This window comes from Stenella coeruleoalba, assembly GCF_951394435.1.
Source record: "Stenella coeruleoalba genome assembly, chromosome: 12".
Classification (NCBI taxonomy): Eukaryota; Metazoa; Chordata; class Mammalia; order Artiodactyla; family Delphinidae; genus Stenella; species Stenella coeruleoalba.
The window spans coordinates 57,683,685-57,701,577 of NC_137158.1; the positions used below are offsets into that span (position 1 = coordinate 57,683,685).

Consider the following 17,893-nt stretch of genomic DNA (forward strand, 5'->3'; position numbering starts at 1 on the left):
AAAAAGAAAAGTGACTAAGCCCCCAGGAGCTCCTGACAATGAGAAGTAGGTTGAAGCAGAGGAGACAGCAAAGAAATGGGGTGGAAACTTTGGGACTGTAATATCATGGAAGTTTCTAGAAGAGGACTTTTGAGGGAGATAGGAATCAACTAAACCATATCTTGATGAGAGAACAATAAGGTGTTGCTTGTAGAATTGTGTATTAGGTTTGGCTCCCTGGAATTTGGTGGCATGGACCAGGGCAGTTTTAATCAAGTGGTGATAGCACAGGACTGATTAGGATGGAATGAAGCATAAAAGGGAAGTGAGGAAGAAAAAACATTTTTTTTTTTTAGTTTTTTTCTTGTTTTAAACTTCTATCGGAGTATAGTTGATTTACAATGTTGTGAAAGTTTCAGGTGTACAGCAAAGTGAATCAGTTATACATACATATATATATATATATATATATATATCCATTCTTTTTAGCGCAGTCTTACTGAAAAGAAAAACAGGGAGGTAACTGAAAGTTATAGGATATTAAGGAAGTAATTTTGTCTTTTTTTTCTATTAGCTGATTTTTGATGGAGACACTAGATCATATTTTCAAGCCGATAGTAATGATCCAGCAGAAAGGAAAGCTATTACTGATGCAGCACAGAGAGGAAATACTGGGAAGACAATAGATAATGGAATACAGATTGCAAGTGCAGTGATATTCCTTTGAGAGCATGAAGAATCCTGCATGCCTGTTCCAGAGGGGAATATGACAAATGGAAATATACACTTATGCTTGTGGACTTAGTAGTGGAAATTTGGCTTCCAATGGCTTTAATTTTCTCTGTGACTAATGAGATGAAATTACTGGCTAAGAGAGAGGTGTAAAGAGTTGGGAAATTTGAAGAAAGAAGATGGAGTACATGTACAAATGGAGTAGTACATTTGCAGATATATATATATATAACTTATTAATGACAATTCCATGAATATTTGTCCTGAAAAGAGTAAATCAGTTCTCTCCTTGTTATCATCACCCTTAATTTCTACCCCCTTCTGGATATGTAGCTTCACCAGTTTTTAGAAATATATATTACATTACAAAATCTCTTCTATAATGAGTCTAGGGTGACAACAGTTTTAATGAGGAGAAATTATTAGAAGAGGTTAGAAAATTGACACCTTTTCTGTACTGCGCAAATTAAGAGGAAAGTTGTTTTGTTTTCCTTTCAAATATGAAGTATCAGCTCATCCTTTTTTTTTAATGTGTTTGCTATCGATGTTCACATTTAAGAGTCCTCATATCCTGAGGCAGAAGGAACATTTCCAACAATACACAACACAATTCTATATTATTTATTACTTCAGTGGTTTCTCTCTTGTTTCCACTTTCAACTGGGAAAAAAAAGGCCTTTTCATGATATATTATGTCATAGTTAACCATCCAGAAATATGGTAAATAACCCACAAAATGCAATTTTAACTTGATGGAGATCATAACCTCCTAGAGGGCAGTGAAGTTTGTCCCCTTATTTTGCATCCCGTCCAATTTATAGTGACCCGCACGGAAGAGAAACTTAAACATGACGTGAACTGAAAGCCAGCACAGACACCCAGATACTGTATGGCCCAAATACCCTTTTTCTAATCAGAATTCTATTTTTGGACGGTAAAGTGTCTCACACTTAGAAAGGAAATGATAGATATAAGTAGAGTTCTAGTAGAATAATGCCATAAAATAAAATATCAAGGGAATAAATATATGGTAAATAAATCATAAACTATTTTGTGTAAATTTGAGAAAGCATAATAGGATGGAGGAAGTTGAGAATGAGAGGTATAAATTATATATGTGTGTGTGATCAAATGTTAAGAGCGGATGCTACCTTTCTTCCAAATGACTGCAAAGATTTTCTGAAAGTGACAGAGTTATGGGCAGTTTGTACGTGGGAAAGAGAGGTCACTCCAGAGAATCTATATTCCTTGGAATGACATTAGGTGCTCTCTTAGGCTAAGGTTCTGAAGAGTCCATTTCTGTCGGCTGCTTTTTTTCAGTACTTTTTCTTCCATTTTCTTATCTGTGCTTTTTACTTTGCGACTGTCATGTTTCAGTTCTTTATATCTCTGCTTTATTTTGCTGTTTCAGAAGAGACATCAAGCTAATGCTTCTTCTAATCTCATACCTGCCAATAACACTAAGGTTAGTATGAAGCTCCCATGTCAGGAGGAATAGCTCTGTAGCAATATTTCCATAATGGCAGTGCTCTGACAAGCACATTTGCTGGGTTTGCTACCTAAATATTTTCCTTTATCCAATAAAGACAAAAAGCAAACTTTTAAAAAAATCCCTGAGACTAACTTGAAGCCTTATCTTCCTTTCAGTCTTGTTGGCCTAGGCACAGACGAGTTAACGGCACTATTTTTGGTGGCATCTGTGAACCCTGTCAGTGCTTTGGTCACGCGGAATCCTGTGATGATATCACTGGAGAATGCCTGGTAAGTGCTTTCTCCTTTGGAGATGCTGATTGACAGGGCTGAAGTCAGCTCAATAGGCCCTGCAATTCAGTTACTACCTTTGGGGCTTTAAATACTTGAGTCAGGAAGTGATTTGATGGCACTCTTTATATTGAACTGAGTTGGAAGCTGGGAACGTTCTTTCATACGTGGTCTCCCTGACTAACAAGCATTAGAAAGTGTTTATTCATATTAGTCTAAGAATTGAATTAAGATCAGATACATCATAATAAAGCATAACTAATGACTGGGATACCTTTCTACCACAAATATATATGGTTTCAATCCTTTCCATAAATCTACCAAAAAATAGACTGTATTTCTGTAACAGGAAATAATTTATATCCCCATAATATGAAAAGTATAAAATGTAACCTCTGTAACAGGCATAATTCAGTTTTTGTCACTTTGAAAATGAGGGAATACTACATTTTTTTATTGTCAAATGTCAGCATTTAACTAAATACAAAGCAACATATATAGATTAAAAAATCATAAATATATGCAATACATATTCACCAGAGCTCCTTACTCCTTTTACAATTAAGTCTATACTTCAACCAGAAAAAAAGCTCTGCAAAAGGCAAAGTACTTTCCATCCTGCTAAGAAGCTTTTGGATTAGAGAATTACACTGAATAGACAATTCTGATTAACTCAAGGGCATGTTAGTTTTATATTGTCTGACATGGCATGAAGCTTGAAACAACACTTCTCATTTCATTAGTCTTGCAGAAACACAATTTGAAATGGTGGCAGTTTAGGAAGATATCATACTCTCATTTCCCTGTAGAATTTAAGGCAGACTCTGTTATCTGTATTTCTTAATGTTCTCTCTTTCTCTTGCTCATTCTTCCCCCCCACCCTTTTTCTTCTACTTAAAAGCTTCTGGGAAAAATCCAAAATGAAAATTCAGGGCTTTTGTTTCAATGTGATTTGGCATTTAGGTTTATTGATGCTCTTTCTGTTTTCTGTATAGAAGATTTTGTTTAATTGCATTGCAGTATAAAGCGTGATAGCCTTAATTTGTGGATCAGTAGATTTTTCAAATGGCATTGTTATGAATAGAAAGACTAAGTGATTTTCATTTTAATTATACAATAAGTCTTTTAAAATGTACCTTGGAAAAAATACTGAATTACCTTTAAACACTTTACTAACATGCAATAGGAAATATTCAGCCCAAACCAGATATAGATTTGCTTTACTGAAACCTAGAAAGACAAAAATAAATATTTCATGATACCAGACTTTTAATGTTCCCAATAGTAATATTTCATGTTGCATTCATTAAGTCTAAAATCATGCTGTTAATTCATTTGGTTATGTAATATTTCTAAGAATGAAAGCCCATTGTTTTAGAATAAAATAGTTTCATCCAGCATAATTTTGGGAGGAAGAAGGGAGGGGATCAATGATTATGTGAGACCTTCTACTAATGAAGCCTAGTTTACTGACTTTGTTTCATGGACAGGGAGATAGGCTACTTCAAATAACACAATGAATCTTAGGGAAACAACAGAGATCTTGATGATAGAGAGAGAATCTGGGGTGTTTTCTGAGGTTTCCTCTGTAGCTGGTAAATAGGTGATCATGTAAGATATTTCTGGAGACTTTCAAATTCTCTTTATCTGAAATGGTATTAATAACTAAATGCTGATGTTCCATTTTGAGTGTATTCATTCTAATGTGATCCACAAAGAGAAAAATATTTAAATGTTGCACATCAAAGGCATTCTTACTGTTCAGTTGACCCGCATTTTAGCTTCCTTTTTTTATTATTTATGCTTCCCCCCCAAGCACTAGACAGAAAATTTACAAAACTTACAGATAAACTGCTTTTTAGTTTGGCTTTGAAATCTAATTAGAAATTAACTGAAATATTTTTTGATATTAGATCAAAATCCAGACCTCCGTTATAGGGCAGACTTATTATATATTAAAAGGTCATTTTGACTCAAAGTACTTTTGAAGTGATCTAGGAAACACTCAAGCCACATGGGAAGATTGCATACTTGTTCCTTGTCATTGTTCTTTTGATAAGCAATGTGAATAGACATTTGGAAAGTAGTTTTGTAGCAGGACACCTGTAAAAATAACCAGCCCATCAGAGCGAACCTTTCGTCTTTTTCAGTTTGGGTTTTCCATAGTATTGTTGTCTAATATTGTTTTATGGTTTCAACTGCAGAAACACTTGAGTTTTAAGATTAATTTTATTTACATTAACTGAAATATGACATCAGGAAATGTAAGAAACTCCTACATGTTATTTTTCTTTCAAATCAGTAAAGAAAAGCATGGTCTCGGGGTTGTGCAAGATTTTCAGTTGAGTTTTAGAAATACCATTTTCAACATGGTTAAAACATAATCAGTTTTATAATCTTATTTTTTAAAGTCCCTAAGTCTTTGAAGATATAATTTTGATTGTGTCAATATGACAATATGCAAAGAATATTGCAAAAAACATACTTTTTTAGTAAGAGACAACTTTAAACTTGAAAACTGCAAGGAACTAATATGAAGATGAAATCAAAGAGGAAAGCCTTTCATCAAATTGATCCATGTTTTGCACCTTCCATCCCAATGTGCTGTTATTTAGACAAATGTGGATAATAAAGTTAACACCTTTGCTACTTTCATAGAGGGTTGCAAAATAAATTTGAGAATTTTAGATACCTTAAAGAAAAACCTATTTTCAAGTATCACCAGATACTAAAGAATTACCTACTCACTGTCATGAAACTGTCATGAGATTTCAGAGCTTGAAAACTTCATGTATTGTGAGCTTAACTCCCACATTTACAGATTGTAAGCAAGTGGATTACTGGATTTTCATTTAACATTGTCTACAATAAAGAATCTGTCCCTCTCCCCAAGGAATTTAACAAGCTATGTTCAGAAGTGTTTATTTATGGGTGTTTTTTTCTTAAATCCATTTACTAACTGTAATTAAAATTGAGCTTCTTAAAAATATACTAAAAGAAATAATAATTCAGAATTTTCATTGAATCAAACTGGCTATCCCATTGGTCAATCAGATTAACAAATTTTTACTTTATGCTTAAAGTGAATTTATATTTTGGCTATTAGCCATTTCCTCTACCTATTTAGTTATTGATGATAAAATTAAAGGTTTTGTACTCCAAGCTCTGATGAATTCTTTGGAAATGAGAAAAAAATAGCATTTTATATGCTTGTAAAATTAAAAATGTATTTCAGTCATAATAAATCCATATCGTATGATAGGTAATAGGCATAAGATACATTTTATTGTATCATTGGAGACTGAAGAAGTTATGTTTACATGATACCAAAACATCATTAAAACTTTTCAGTGCTTTATAGACAGTTTCACTTGTTGATTATCTGATTGCTCACCTTTACCAGTCTTGATCAATTTTGTGAACACAAAGTGGGTTTATGAATATACTTTAATTAATATGAAGATATCAAGATATAAATTACTTTATTTTGATTTTTTATTTTTGAAAAGAACATGGTTTCAAAAAATACTAATTAACAGAAAAATACCATTTCAATTTTTTAAAAAAGTGTGTGTATGCAGAAAATTGTAAGACACTGATGAAAGAAATTAAAGATGATACAAATAGATGGAGAGATATACAATGTTCTTGGATCGGAAGAATCAACATTGTGAAAATGACTCTACTGTCCAAAGCAATCTACAGATTCAATGCAATCCCTATCAAACTACCACTGGCATTTTTCACAGAACTAGAACAAAAAATTTCACAATTTGTATGGAAACACAAAAGACCCCGAATAGCCAAAGCAATCTTGAGAAAGAAAAAAGGAGCTGGAGGAATCAGGCTCCCTGACTTCAGACTACACTACAAAGCTACAGTAATCAAGACAGTATGGTACTGGCACAAAAACAGAAATATAGATCAATGGAACAGGATAGAAAGCCCAGACATAAACCCACGCACATATGGTCACCTTATCTTTGATAAAGGCGGCAAGAATATACAGTGGAGAAAAGACAGCCTCTTCAATAAGTGGTGCTGGGGAAACTGGACAGCTACATGTAAAAGAATAAAATTAGAACACTCCCTAACACCATACACAAAAATAAACTCAAAATGGATTAAAGACCTAAGTGTAAGACCAGACACTATAAAACTCGTAGAGGAAAACATAGGCAGAACACTCTATGACAAATCACAGCAAGATCCTTTTTGACCCACCTCCTAGATGGAAATAAAAACACAAATAAACAAATGGGACCTGATGAAACTTCAAAGCTTTTGCACAGCAAAGGAAACCATAAACAAGACGAAAAGACAACCCTCAGAATGGGAGAAAATATTTGCAAATGAAGCAACTGACAAAGGATTAATCTCCAAAACATACAAGCAGCTCATGCAGCTCAATATCAAAAAAACAAACAACCCAATCCAGAAATGGGCGGTCGACCTAAATAGACATTTCTCCAAAGACGATATACAGATTGCCAACTAACACATGAAAGAATGCTCAACATCATTAATCATTAGAGAAATGCAAATCAAAACTACAATGAGATATCATCTCACACTGGTCAGAATGGCCATCATCAAAAAATCTACAAACAGTAAATGCTGGAGAGGGTGTGGAGAAAAGGGAACACTCTTGCACTGTTGGTGGGAATGTAAATTGATACAGCCACTATGGAGAACAGTATGGAGGTTCCTTAAAAAACTACAAATACAACTACCATACGACCCAGCAATCCCACTACTGGGCATATACCCTGAGAAAACCATAATTCAAAAAGAGCCATGTACCACAATGTTCATTGCAGCTCTATTTACAATAGCCAGGACATGGAAGCAACCTAAGTATCCATCAATAGATGAATGGATAAAGAAGATGTGGCATATGTGTACAATGGAATATTACTCAGCCATAGAAAGGAATGAAACTGAGTTATTTGTAGTGAGGTGGATGGACGTAGAGACTGTCATACAGAGTGAAGTAAGTCAGAAAGAGAAAAACAAATACCATATGCTAACACATATATATGAAATCTAAAGAAAGAAAAAGAAAATGGTCAGAAGAACCTAGGGGCAAGACAGGAATAAAGATGCAGACCTACTAGGGAATGGACTTGAGGATATGGGGAGGGGAAGGGGAAGCTGGGAAAAAGTGAGAGAGTGACATGGACATATATACACTACCAAATGTAAAATAGATAGCTAGTGGGAAGCAGCCGCATAGCACAGGGAGATCAGCTCGGTGCTTTGTGACCACCTAGAGGGGTGGGATAAGGAGGGTGGGAGGGAGGGAGATGCAAGAGGGAAGAGATATGGGGACATATGTATATGTATAACTGATTCACTTTGTTATAAAGCAGAAACTGACACACCATTGTAAAGCAATTATACTCTAATAAAGATGATAAAAATAATAAAAAAATAAAAAGTAAAAAACAATGTGTGAGGGAAATTTTTATGTGCCTTGTGGTTTTATTATTTATTGGTATAAATTTTTAATTTTTCAATATTCTCATTTTTAAATTATGAGTTAAGCAAGGCCCTCGCAGCTGTAATACATTAGTGCATTGTCCACATCATCAGAGCCTACTGAGGTCCAAATTAATCTCTGATGTAAAAGGCCATAGTGTCAGAGGTTTTGTAGGATTAGCCATAGTTCTCATTAAATCAGCAGTTTAAGCTGAACAATTGATTTTTACCTAAATCAAGTACAATTTCCATTAAACATATATTATTAAGACTCTATAACTATACACACATACACACTCATGATCACTTGTATTTCCTTAAAGAAAACAACAAAGAAAAAAAGGAAATACTATTTGCGTAATTAAAAATATTTATAATGAATTTCAGTCATCTTTTTGTAAGTATGCATATGCTGAAACTAGTGTGTAGTTTATAAGCTAGATATTAAATTAACTTTCAGTGCTCTCTCCCAGCTGTAAAATTGACCATTTAATGTGGAAAATTATTCTTTCTGGCGGGGAATAGACTAATGATTCTGTAGATCTATTTTTGGTAACATGTTGATGCTTGAGACTGAAGTAATAAACTCTGATGTGCATTTCTTCCTCAGAACTGTAAGGATCACACTGGTGGCCTATATTGCAATAAATGTCTTCCTGGTTTCTATGGTGATCCTACTAAAGGAACCTCTGATGACTGTCAGCCCTGTGCCTGTCCACTCAATATCCCATCCAATAAGTGAGTAACAAACTTAACCTCTCTGATGAGCTGGGAATCCAGTTCTGCAAGTGCATTTTTGATATAGAATTTACCCTTTCTCTTGTCACACATAAAAAAGTAATAGATTTATGCATGAATTTCTCAAGAAGATACTGTGAGTTTTTCTAAATATAAAACATTTAAAGTTATGGCTATTTATTCCGCAGATTTTTTAGTATTTTAGCTCTAGTTTGGGGGATTTAATATCTAAGAGACAGAACTTAAATAGATTTTCTAAACCAACTCCAAAGAACAGAAGACATATATTATACAAACATAGACATGTGCCCACAGGCAAGCACTTGCACGCACACACACACACACACACACACACATCTTCATACTGTAATAAAAAGACTACTAATATAAATGCTGCTCATTTGGGTCCCAGTCACACAATATTTGTAACTCTTAGGCAAGTCATAAACCCCTCAAAAAGGTAAAATAAGAAATCAGTTAGTTGACCTTTAAGCACCAGTTCTGTCCCTTAGCGCACAGTTTATCATATTATCATATTATGTGTATATATATATATATATATGTTTATCTTATTGAAATAATTATAATGGTATTATATGATAAATTATATAAATATTGAAATATGGGTAATAATTTGCATCTTATTTTACATAAACTACATCTTGAAAAAGTTTAATGCAAACTTCATACAATTTTTCTAGTCATCCAGGTTTCTTTCTGTCTTTTTTAAAATTTTCTGTTTGTTCACCTAAAATAATAACCTTTTGTAACAGACTTTGATTTTTGTTTGCTTTTGTTTTGCTTTATCAGTTTTTATTGGAATATAGTTGCTTTACAATGCTGTATTAGTTTCCTACTGTACAACAAAGTGAATCAGTCATGCATATACATATGTCTACTCTTTTTTAGATTTCCTTCCCATTTAGGTCACCACAGAGCACTGAGTAGAGTTCCCTGTGCTATACAGCAGGTTCTCATTAGTTATCTATTTTATACATAGTAGTGTATATATGTCAAACCCAATCTCCCAATTCATCACCCTCCCTTCCCCGCTTGGTAACCATAAGTTTGTTCTCTACATCTGTGACTCTGTTTCACCTTTGCAAATAAATTCATCTGTACCATTTTTCTAGATTCCACATATAAGCGATATTATACGATACTTGTTTTTCTCCTTCTGTACCACACTTTTAAAAGTATATATTTTGTCTGCTCTTCCTTTTACCTTTTAGGGGAACACTGTATTTCAGCTGCTCTAATTCACTTTCCCCTTAGAGCAGCCATCCCTTAAGCAAATATGTAAGCAAGACCCTGAAACCAAAAATGTTTTTTATTTTAATGGGGCATATTATGTTGAACAATAATCAACACTTTTTACTAGTAAAAATTATAAACTATAGTTTTAAATCAAAGAAATTATAAAAATTTTTCTTAAAGGCAAGCTTAGTGCTTAATAAAATTCATATTATTTTATGTACTTTCCACCTGTTTCTAAATGCTGTATTAATGCTTGCAGAGCAAAAGTTTTTAATGATTTTTAATGAAATCTGTCAGTTACAGTTTTTTAATGTGAAGCTGTTATCAAGTTGGTCATACTCTGAGGTCTTACCCAGGATATTCCTAATGGAAATGGTCTTTTGTTACTAGAGTCCATAAATACTACAAGCTAAAGACTTTGAGAATAACTCTGTCATTAAATTTAAAAGTCCTCATAGGAACTATGCTTCCTATACTTCGTCTCACATGAAATCCTTGTCCTCTTTCCTGACAACCTTCCTCCCTCAGAATTTTCCATCTTAGTCACTGGAAAAGAAGAGAAAGAACTAAGATTTAATGAAAGCAGCCTACTACATTCTAGGCATAGGCTCAAGCACTATATTTGGCATTATTTTACCTTCAAAAACTATTCAATAAGTGGGTCTTATTTTATAGATTAAGAAAAGAGTTTCTCGAGTGGGAAAAGAGCATTATAGTGCCAATTCTCAGAGAATTCCTTGATTTAAATGCTGAGTTTCATACTTTCTAACTGTGTGACTCTGGGAAAGTTACTTAAACTCTCTGTGCCTCAATTCTCTTGTCATTAGTTGTGATAATAGGACCCTCTCATAGGGTTCTTGTGAGAATTACGTAAACTAAAATACACAAAGCACCTAAAACAATGATTGAACATGGTGAGCCTTATTTTGCTCAGAGTCATAAAATATTAAAGTATCAGAGTTGGAATTTTAAGTTTAAAGTCCAATGTGCTTTCCATTCCTCTACAGTTTTACATTGAGGGCTTCTTTAAAAATCACACTGCATTTTAAGTGATAGCATTAAGAGACTTAAATGGGAAATGGGGTAACTATATATTAGTGATCAGAACATTTTCAGAATTTAGGGCATGAGCCTGGGTGGTTACAAAACTGAAGATCCTTTGGTAACCAGGGATGTCAGAGAAGAGGAAGAAGGCAAAAGGAAATCTGGAAAATAATGAATATGTTGGTCATAACGTGACACAAACCTTGCTCTCTGGTGTACTTGTGAAGGGTCAGATCAAGCAGTGGAGAACCTACTCACTCACGTAGCTGAATGGAATTCTCCAGAACCATCCAACGTATACAAAACTTTCACTGAGGTGAGGAAAACAAAGGGATAGCATCTAGCCACTCATCTACATTGCACTCCTTCTCAGCCAAAATGTCAATGACATTAGCACAGCTGTCAATGCAGCACAGCTGACCATTCATAGTACCATGGGAATCCTAGCCTAATATATTTGCAGAATTATGTAATTTAGTGAACATGTAGACCTTATGAATTTATCTTCAAATTAGACCAACTAATTACCAATTACTATAAATGCAGAAGAGCCATAAGGGAGAGAACTTTGCTTGGGTAATTATAAGCATTCATGACCCATTCTTCTCTGCTTACTGTGCCTCTACTTTAAAATGGATTCTAATTGTGTTCCTGAAAGGAGAAAGTCAGCAAGCGTTACAATACCATCCGTCAGTGCTAAAAAGGATTGAGGTCCCAGTGTCCAGTGATAAAATGTTCTTTAGTATTGTATTACAGTTCGGTATATTATGCAGATCTTGATTCTTTAAAATAAAGACAACTCAATAATAACAATGTAAGTTACACCAAATATTTAAAGATTCTTAATTTCAGGTGCTTTCATTTACATTAAATAATTATTAAATTATTAAGTAATAATTTTAACTTTAGAATTGGCAATAGAGGGCAAAAAACAATTTTAAATGCCAGCTTTAAATGTGACATTTTTACCAGGAATTATACCCAGTATCTTGTAATAACCTATAATGGAATATAATCTGTAAAAAACCTGAATCACTGTGCTGTACACCTGAAACTAACGATATTGTAAATCAACTATACTTCAATAAAAAAGTGGCATTTTTATAAGTAGAAAGAGGGAACAGTGATGATCCACTTTGTTTAAAAATTTGTTTTCAGAGGTATTAGGTCTTTTAAATTTAACACACTTTGAAAATTAACATAGTTAAGCTGCACAATAGTGATGAGAAAAATTCATTTTAATCTAATAACCTGAATTTTTTTATTCACTAAATAATGGGGATACTTAATGACTTAGAGAAACTCCCCTTTTAAAAAAGTTTTTACAAAGTCATTACTATTATAATCTGAGTTAGAAACTATGAGGAATAACTTGACTAGTTACATATTATTCAGAAGATGGGATTTGAATGTTCATAAGTTATTCAGAAAAAAAAAATTCAACTAAAGGTTGCTGCAACCTTCATCTAGAATTGTAAGGCTTAGTGATAGTTTTGCCTTGGTGATTTATCTATTTAATCCCCAGTCATAAATCTTATAGGTCATAAGCATTTTGGCTCCAAATTTCTTAGATAATATTGCAAAATAAATCACATGTGTAGGGAGATAGAGATAGATCAGTATAATTATTATGATGTATGAATACAGACAAGCATATAATATTTAAATTATATATAAAAATATATATATATATATCACTTCATTAACTATTTGCAGTGTCCACTGTTTGCTTAGCCATCTCACATTGGTGATGTATGTATTCTAGCTATAGATTGTAACTAGGTAGTGAAATTTATCTCTAGAGAATAATAATGTAATTATCATTACAGTATGTAATAATGCAAATAAAAATGTAAATATTTCAAATGTTTATATTAATTAATTTCTGGCATCACACAGCTTATAGATTAAATATGATATGAAAGAGACACATGATTGTCTGCCCTTGAACACTTAGGATGTGTTTGAATAAATAATATTATTGAAATCATTGTAGATTTTCATCAGTTATATAAAAAAATTGGAGATAATCTTGGCACAAAGCTGAACAGAGAGTAGGCTCTTAATAAGTTCTGTCTACTAATATCATTGTGAATACTACTTCTTTGTGCACATCAGAAATGCTAAACTTTAAATTTGTGAAAGGATGGACCACTTCTAGAGCTGACTTTTGGACTCACTCAAGGGGCCACATTGAATTGTTGTTAAAATTAGTACTTATAACAGAGAAATATATATATTCTAAGACAAAATTTAAATTTAAGGACCTGTTCATTTCAACAACTTTAGAAATTTTAGAGTGTGCTAGGTATTTTAGAGCACTTTCCCACATACAGTTTTATGTACACACAGGTGATTAACGTGTATCTTACTAGTCCCATATACCAGAGGGAAAACTAAACTCCAGAGAAATTAAGTTCCTGGATCGTGATCATACAGCTTGCTTGTGGCAGAACCAATATTAGAACCCGTATATTCTGATTCACCTCTCTGTGCTTCTTCCAATGGCACTATAGAAATAGAAACAATTACAGAGACATTGAAGAGAAGCAAAAAAAAAAAAATTTAATAGGACTTAATGTTAGACAAACTATGAATGTCCATTGTAAAAAATGACTCTAGTGTTTGGCAACAGCTATGCTAACTCAAATGTAAGGAGCTAGTTGGATGAAAAACTGCAGGTTTAATTACTTAATTTATTGTGGCACTATGCTAAGTATTTGCTTTCGTAATTTATCAGCATGAAGGCTTTACTCAGATCATACTCCCATTTTGCTAAATGAGAAACTCATGTTTAGAGAAACACAGAAAATTACCCAATTCTAATTACAAAATCCAATTATGGACATAACATCAGATTTCACATTATTTAAAGATAATTAAAGAAATATGTTTGCTAAATGGGTCTCCTGAGAATAAAGAGAACAGATATCACTGAACTGAAAGAAGAAAAAACTTATGGAGAAATTTCAAAAATATATGTGATCCAAACCATAGTCATGAAGTAAGATGAGTTTGCCCTTCATTTTTCTCCTCTTTCTCTCAGTCCTCTACTCCTTTAGCAGTTATTCGTGGACAGTCACACCATCTTAGCCCTAGCTTCCTCACTCACCGACACTTTGCAGCATCTTATCCCTTCTGGTCTGTCTTCCCCTACCCAAGTGTTCCAGGTAACAATTAGCTAAAAGGAGTCCTGCTCTCCTATTTTATATGCAAACGTAGAACATGTCCTGATTGTCTAACCCCTAATGATGGAAAATTTATGCCAGTGATGAAAAACTTCATTATTTCCTGTCACATCACAGAAACCAAGAGGCAATTCAGTTCCCTCTTGCATTGGCTGTGAGAAAGTTCAAAGCCATATGATCTGCCACTATCCATATGGTCTGCCACTATCCAATGAACATATTGTACAATATATACATATACACATATATACGCATTTTTTACAATACACATTCTGCACTCTAAATATACCCCTGATTTTATCTTATTTTTTAGTTTTTTTCTCTTTAATCGTATTGCATCATTTTATCTTAATGTACATATTTTGATAGGTAAGATTAAATGCATTCTGGAACAAAGCTAATTTTATCTGTATTTATACATTCACATACCTAAATACATACACATATGCTCACATACATATTCATTTGTATGTACATATATACACTTACTTATAAATATAAAAATTTACATTCAGCCATTTAAAAAGACTGTTTCTATGTGTAGTTCCTTACTGTTTATTCCAGCAATAGCTTCTCTTCCTCCCCCTGTTTGTGGAAAAAGCCTGCTATTCTTGATCTCTTGTGTCTTCTGTGGCATGGAGTGGATAATCCAGGAAGCCGAATATTGCCTCTGCTGGTGTAGAGCGAGCCAACTAGAGTTATATGACATAATCTTGGAATCACTTGAAGTCAACAAAGATCTTACAGTTCCCTCTTTCTATCACAGAACAGTTAGCTTCCTGTATTTGCCAAAATCAGTGTCAAGTTGCTGCATTTGCCAATCCGAATTCTATAGACATTTTTTGTTGTACATGTTTATTTCTCATTCTAATTTTATGTTTATATTTGACTACCATCTTCTCCATACTTACAACTGCAGTTACAGCAGTAAGGGAGTGAACCCTCAGTTTACATTGTTTAAGGAGTATTGAAGCACAAATACAAATATATTTTATGAGGAGCTTTTATTTAGACTCATCATGTCAAATAGTTATATTACTAGAAGTTTAAATTCACTTAATTCTGAATACTGGATGGTTATAGGGAAAAGAGAGCATCAAGTTAGAAATCAAAAGTTTTGGATCCCGTGATAAATTCTCCTGGAAATTAGCATATGACTTTGAGCAAGAAAAATTATGCCCGCCCCCACCAGCTCATAGGATTTTGTGAAAATGTGATAGAATTATGCATAAAAGCACTCTAAAAATGTAAAGAGCTAGTCAAATCTGATATATTGTTATTGCTTAATTTTTTTCTGAAAAAGCATTGATTTCTGTCAGTGAGTGTGTTTTATTTTACTTCTGTCAGCCTTAACTGAGGCATGAGTATATTCAAGAATTTGAAATCTATTTTATAAATAGTTTTAAAGTGTCAGAAGCCTTATCAAGAACCTTTGACATGACTTATGGTAAACTAATTTAGGATCAGTAAACAATTGGTATGGTTTTCTTTCAATCATTGTAGTCCCACATGGGTGGGAAACCTAGGGCTTCTAGTTAAGGGTCACTTTCTCTGTAGATGATGAGGTAGTTAAGGAATGCCAGTTTTAAAAGAAAACATACGTGCATTCCAGAGGTTTGTCAAAATCCAGTCCTCCGTTTTATGTCTGAAAACAATAGCAAATCACGGCATGAGGAGGAAAAAACAATTGTTTCTTTCCATTTTTACGTGTGCCTCTTCTCCTCACTGCAGTCATACTCCTGCCAGGAAAATCACCCTTGGTGAGCTCCCTTTGGGTCATGGGTGGCAAACCACAGGCTGCTCTCTGAAAGATGGGTCCCCTCTCACAGACCATAGACTGGGTGTAACTTGCTTCTGCTGCTCGTGGCAGCCACCAGAACCCCTTAACGTGAAATCTTTTATCTGAGTAAGATTTGTGAACTCAAGATACGCCAGACCAGGCTTTTCCCCACTTACCTCACCAGATTCATTTAAATGTTCCGCTGAGTTGAAATTTTTTAAATGATAGAGCTACTTGGTTCTAATAGCTTGCTACTATCAAAAAATAAAAATTATTAAATCTTTAAAAACAAACAACCCAAATAAAAAATGGGCAGAAGACCTAAATAGACGTTTCTCCAAAGAAGACATACAGATGGTCAATAGGCACATGAAAAGAGGCTCAACATCGCTAACTATTAGAGTAATGTAAATCAAAACCACAATGAGGTATCACCTCACACTGGTCAGAATGACTATCATCAAAAAGTATACAAATAATAAATGCTGGAGAGGGTACACTGTTGGTGGGAATCTAAATTAGTGCATTCACTATGGAAAACAGTATGGAGGTTCCTTACAACACTAAAAATAGAGCTACCATGTGATCCAGCAATCCCACTCTTGGGCATATATCCAGAAACGATGAAAACTCTTAATTGGAAAAGATATGTGCACCCCAATGTTCATAGCAGCACTGCTTACAATAGCCAAGACATAGAAACAACCCAAGTGCCCATCAATAGAAGACTGTTTAAGAAAATGTGGTATATATATAATATTACTCAGTCACAAAAAGAATAAGTAATATTACAAAAAAAGTAATATTACTCAGAATATTACTCAGTCACAAAAAGAATAAGATAATGTCATTTGCAGGAACATGAATGGACCTAGAGAATATCATACTAAGTGAAGTAAGTCAGACAAATAATAAATATATGCTATCACTTATATGTGGAAGCCAAAAAATAATACAAATGAATCTGTATACAGTAGAGGTCCCCAACATCTGGGCCATGTACCGGTAGTGGTCCACGGCCTGTTAGGGACCAGGCCACACAGCAGGAGGTGAGCAGCGAGGGAAGCTTCATCTGCCGCTCCCCATTGCTCGCATTACCACCTGAACTATTCCCTCCGCCACTGGTCCATAGAAAAATTGTCTTCCGCGAAATTGGTCCCTGGTGCCAAAAAGGGTGGGGATCGCTGATATACAGAACAGAAACAGACTCACAGACATAGAAAACAAACTTACGGTTACCGAAGAGGAAAGGGAGTGGGAGAGGGATAAACTACGAATACGGGATTAATAGATACAAACTACTATACATAAAATAGGTAAGCAACAAGGATTTACTAAATAACACAGGAAACTCTATTCAATATCTTGTAATAACCTATCATGGAAAATAATTTAAAAAAAAAATATATATATATATATATATAACTGAATCACTTTCTGTGCACCCAAAACTAACACAATCTTGTAAATCAACTATACTTCAGTTAATATTAAATAAATAAAAGAAATATTAACTATTTACAGGACTACTATGAGTTAAGCCAAAGGGAGATTATTTAAAAAAATAGTACGCACGATCGGATCTGCACAAAAGTTAAGAAAGTATTCCAAAGTCATACAAGTGTCAGGAGCAAAATGAGCTCAGTGTTTAATTTGTAGTTCTCTCTTTAATTCATTCAGCCATCAAGCAAACCTCTACTGAATTGTCCTGTCATATATAATAGAAAATAAATCTATTTAGGGAAAACATAGTGAGAGAAAGAGTAGTTGGGGGCATTTCCTTTGAAACGGCAGAGGAGCAGAGGTCACAGAATTCAAACAGTTGATGGCTCTGCAGAGAGCCCATGTGTCACTTCTGAGGTAACAGTCCATGCGCAAAGGCTGTCTCTCACAAGGCAAAGAAGTATGGCCAGAGTCGAACAGGTTGATGAAG

General features: G+C 34.0%; 1 protein-coding gene across 1 annotated transcript in view; it reads left to right on the top strand.

Moving 5' to 3' along the window:
• LAMA2 (laminin subunit alpha 2) overlaps positions 1–17,893 on the top strand; it is a 602,802-nt gene that overhangs the window by 359,218 nt on the left and 225,691 nt on the right. Inside the window, exons 16-17 of the mRNA XM_079939315.1 lie at positions 2,359–2,472; positions 8,564–8,691. Coding sequence (XP_079795441.1) covers positions 2,359–2,472; positions 8,564–8,691 — 242 coding nt within the window. The remainder of the gene's footprint in view (positions 1–2,358; positions 2,473–8,563; positions 8,692–17,893) is intronic.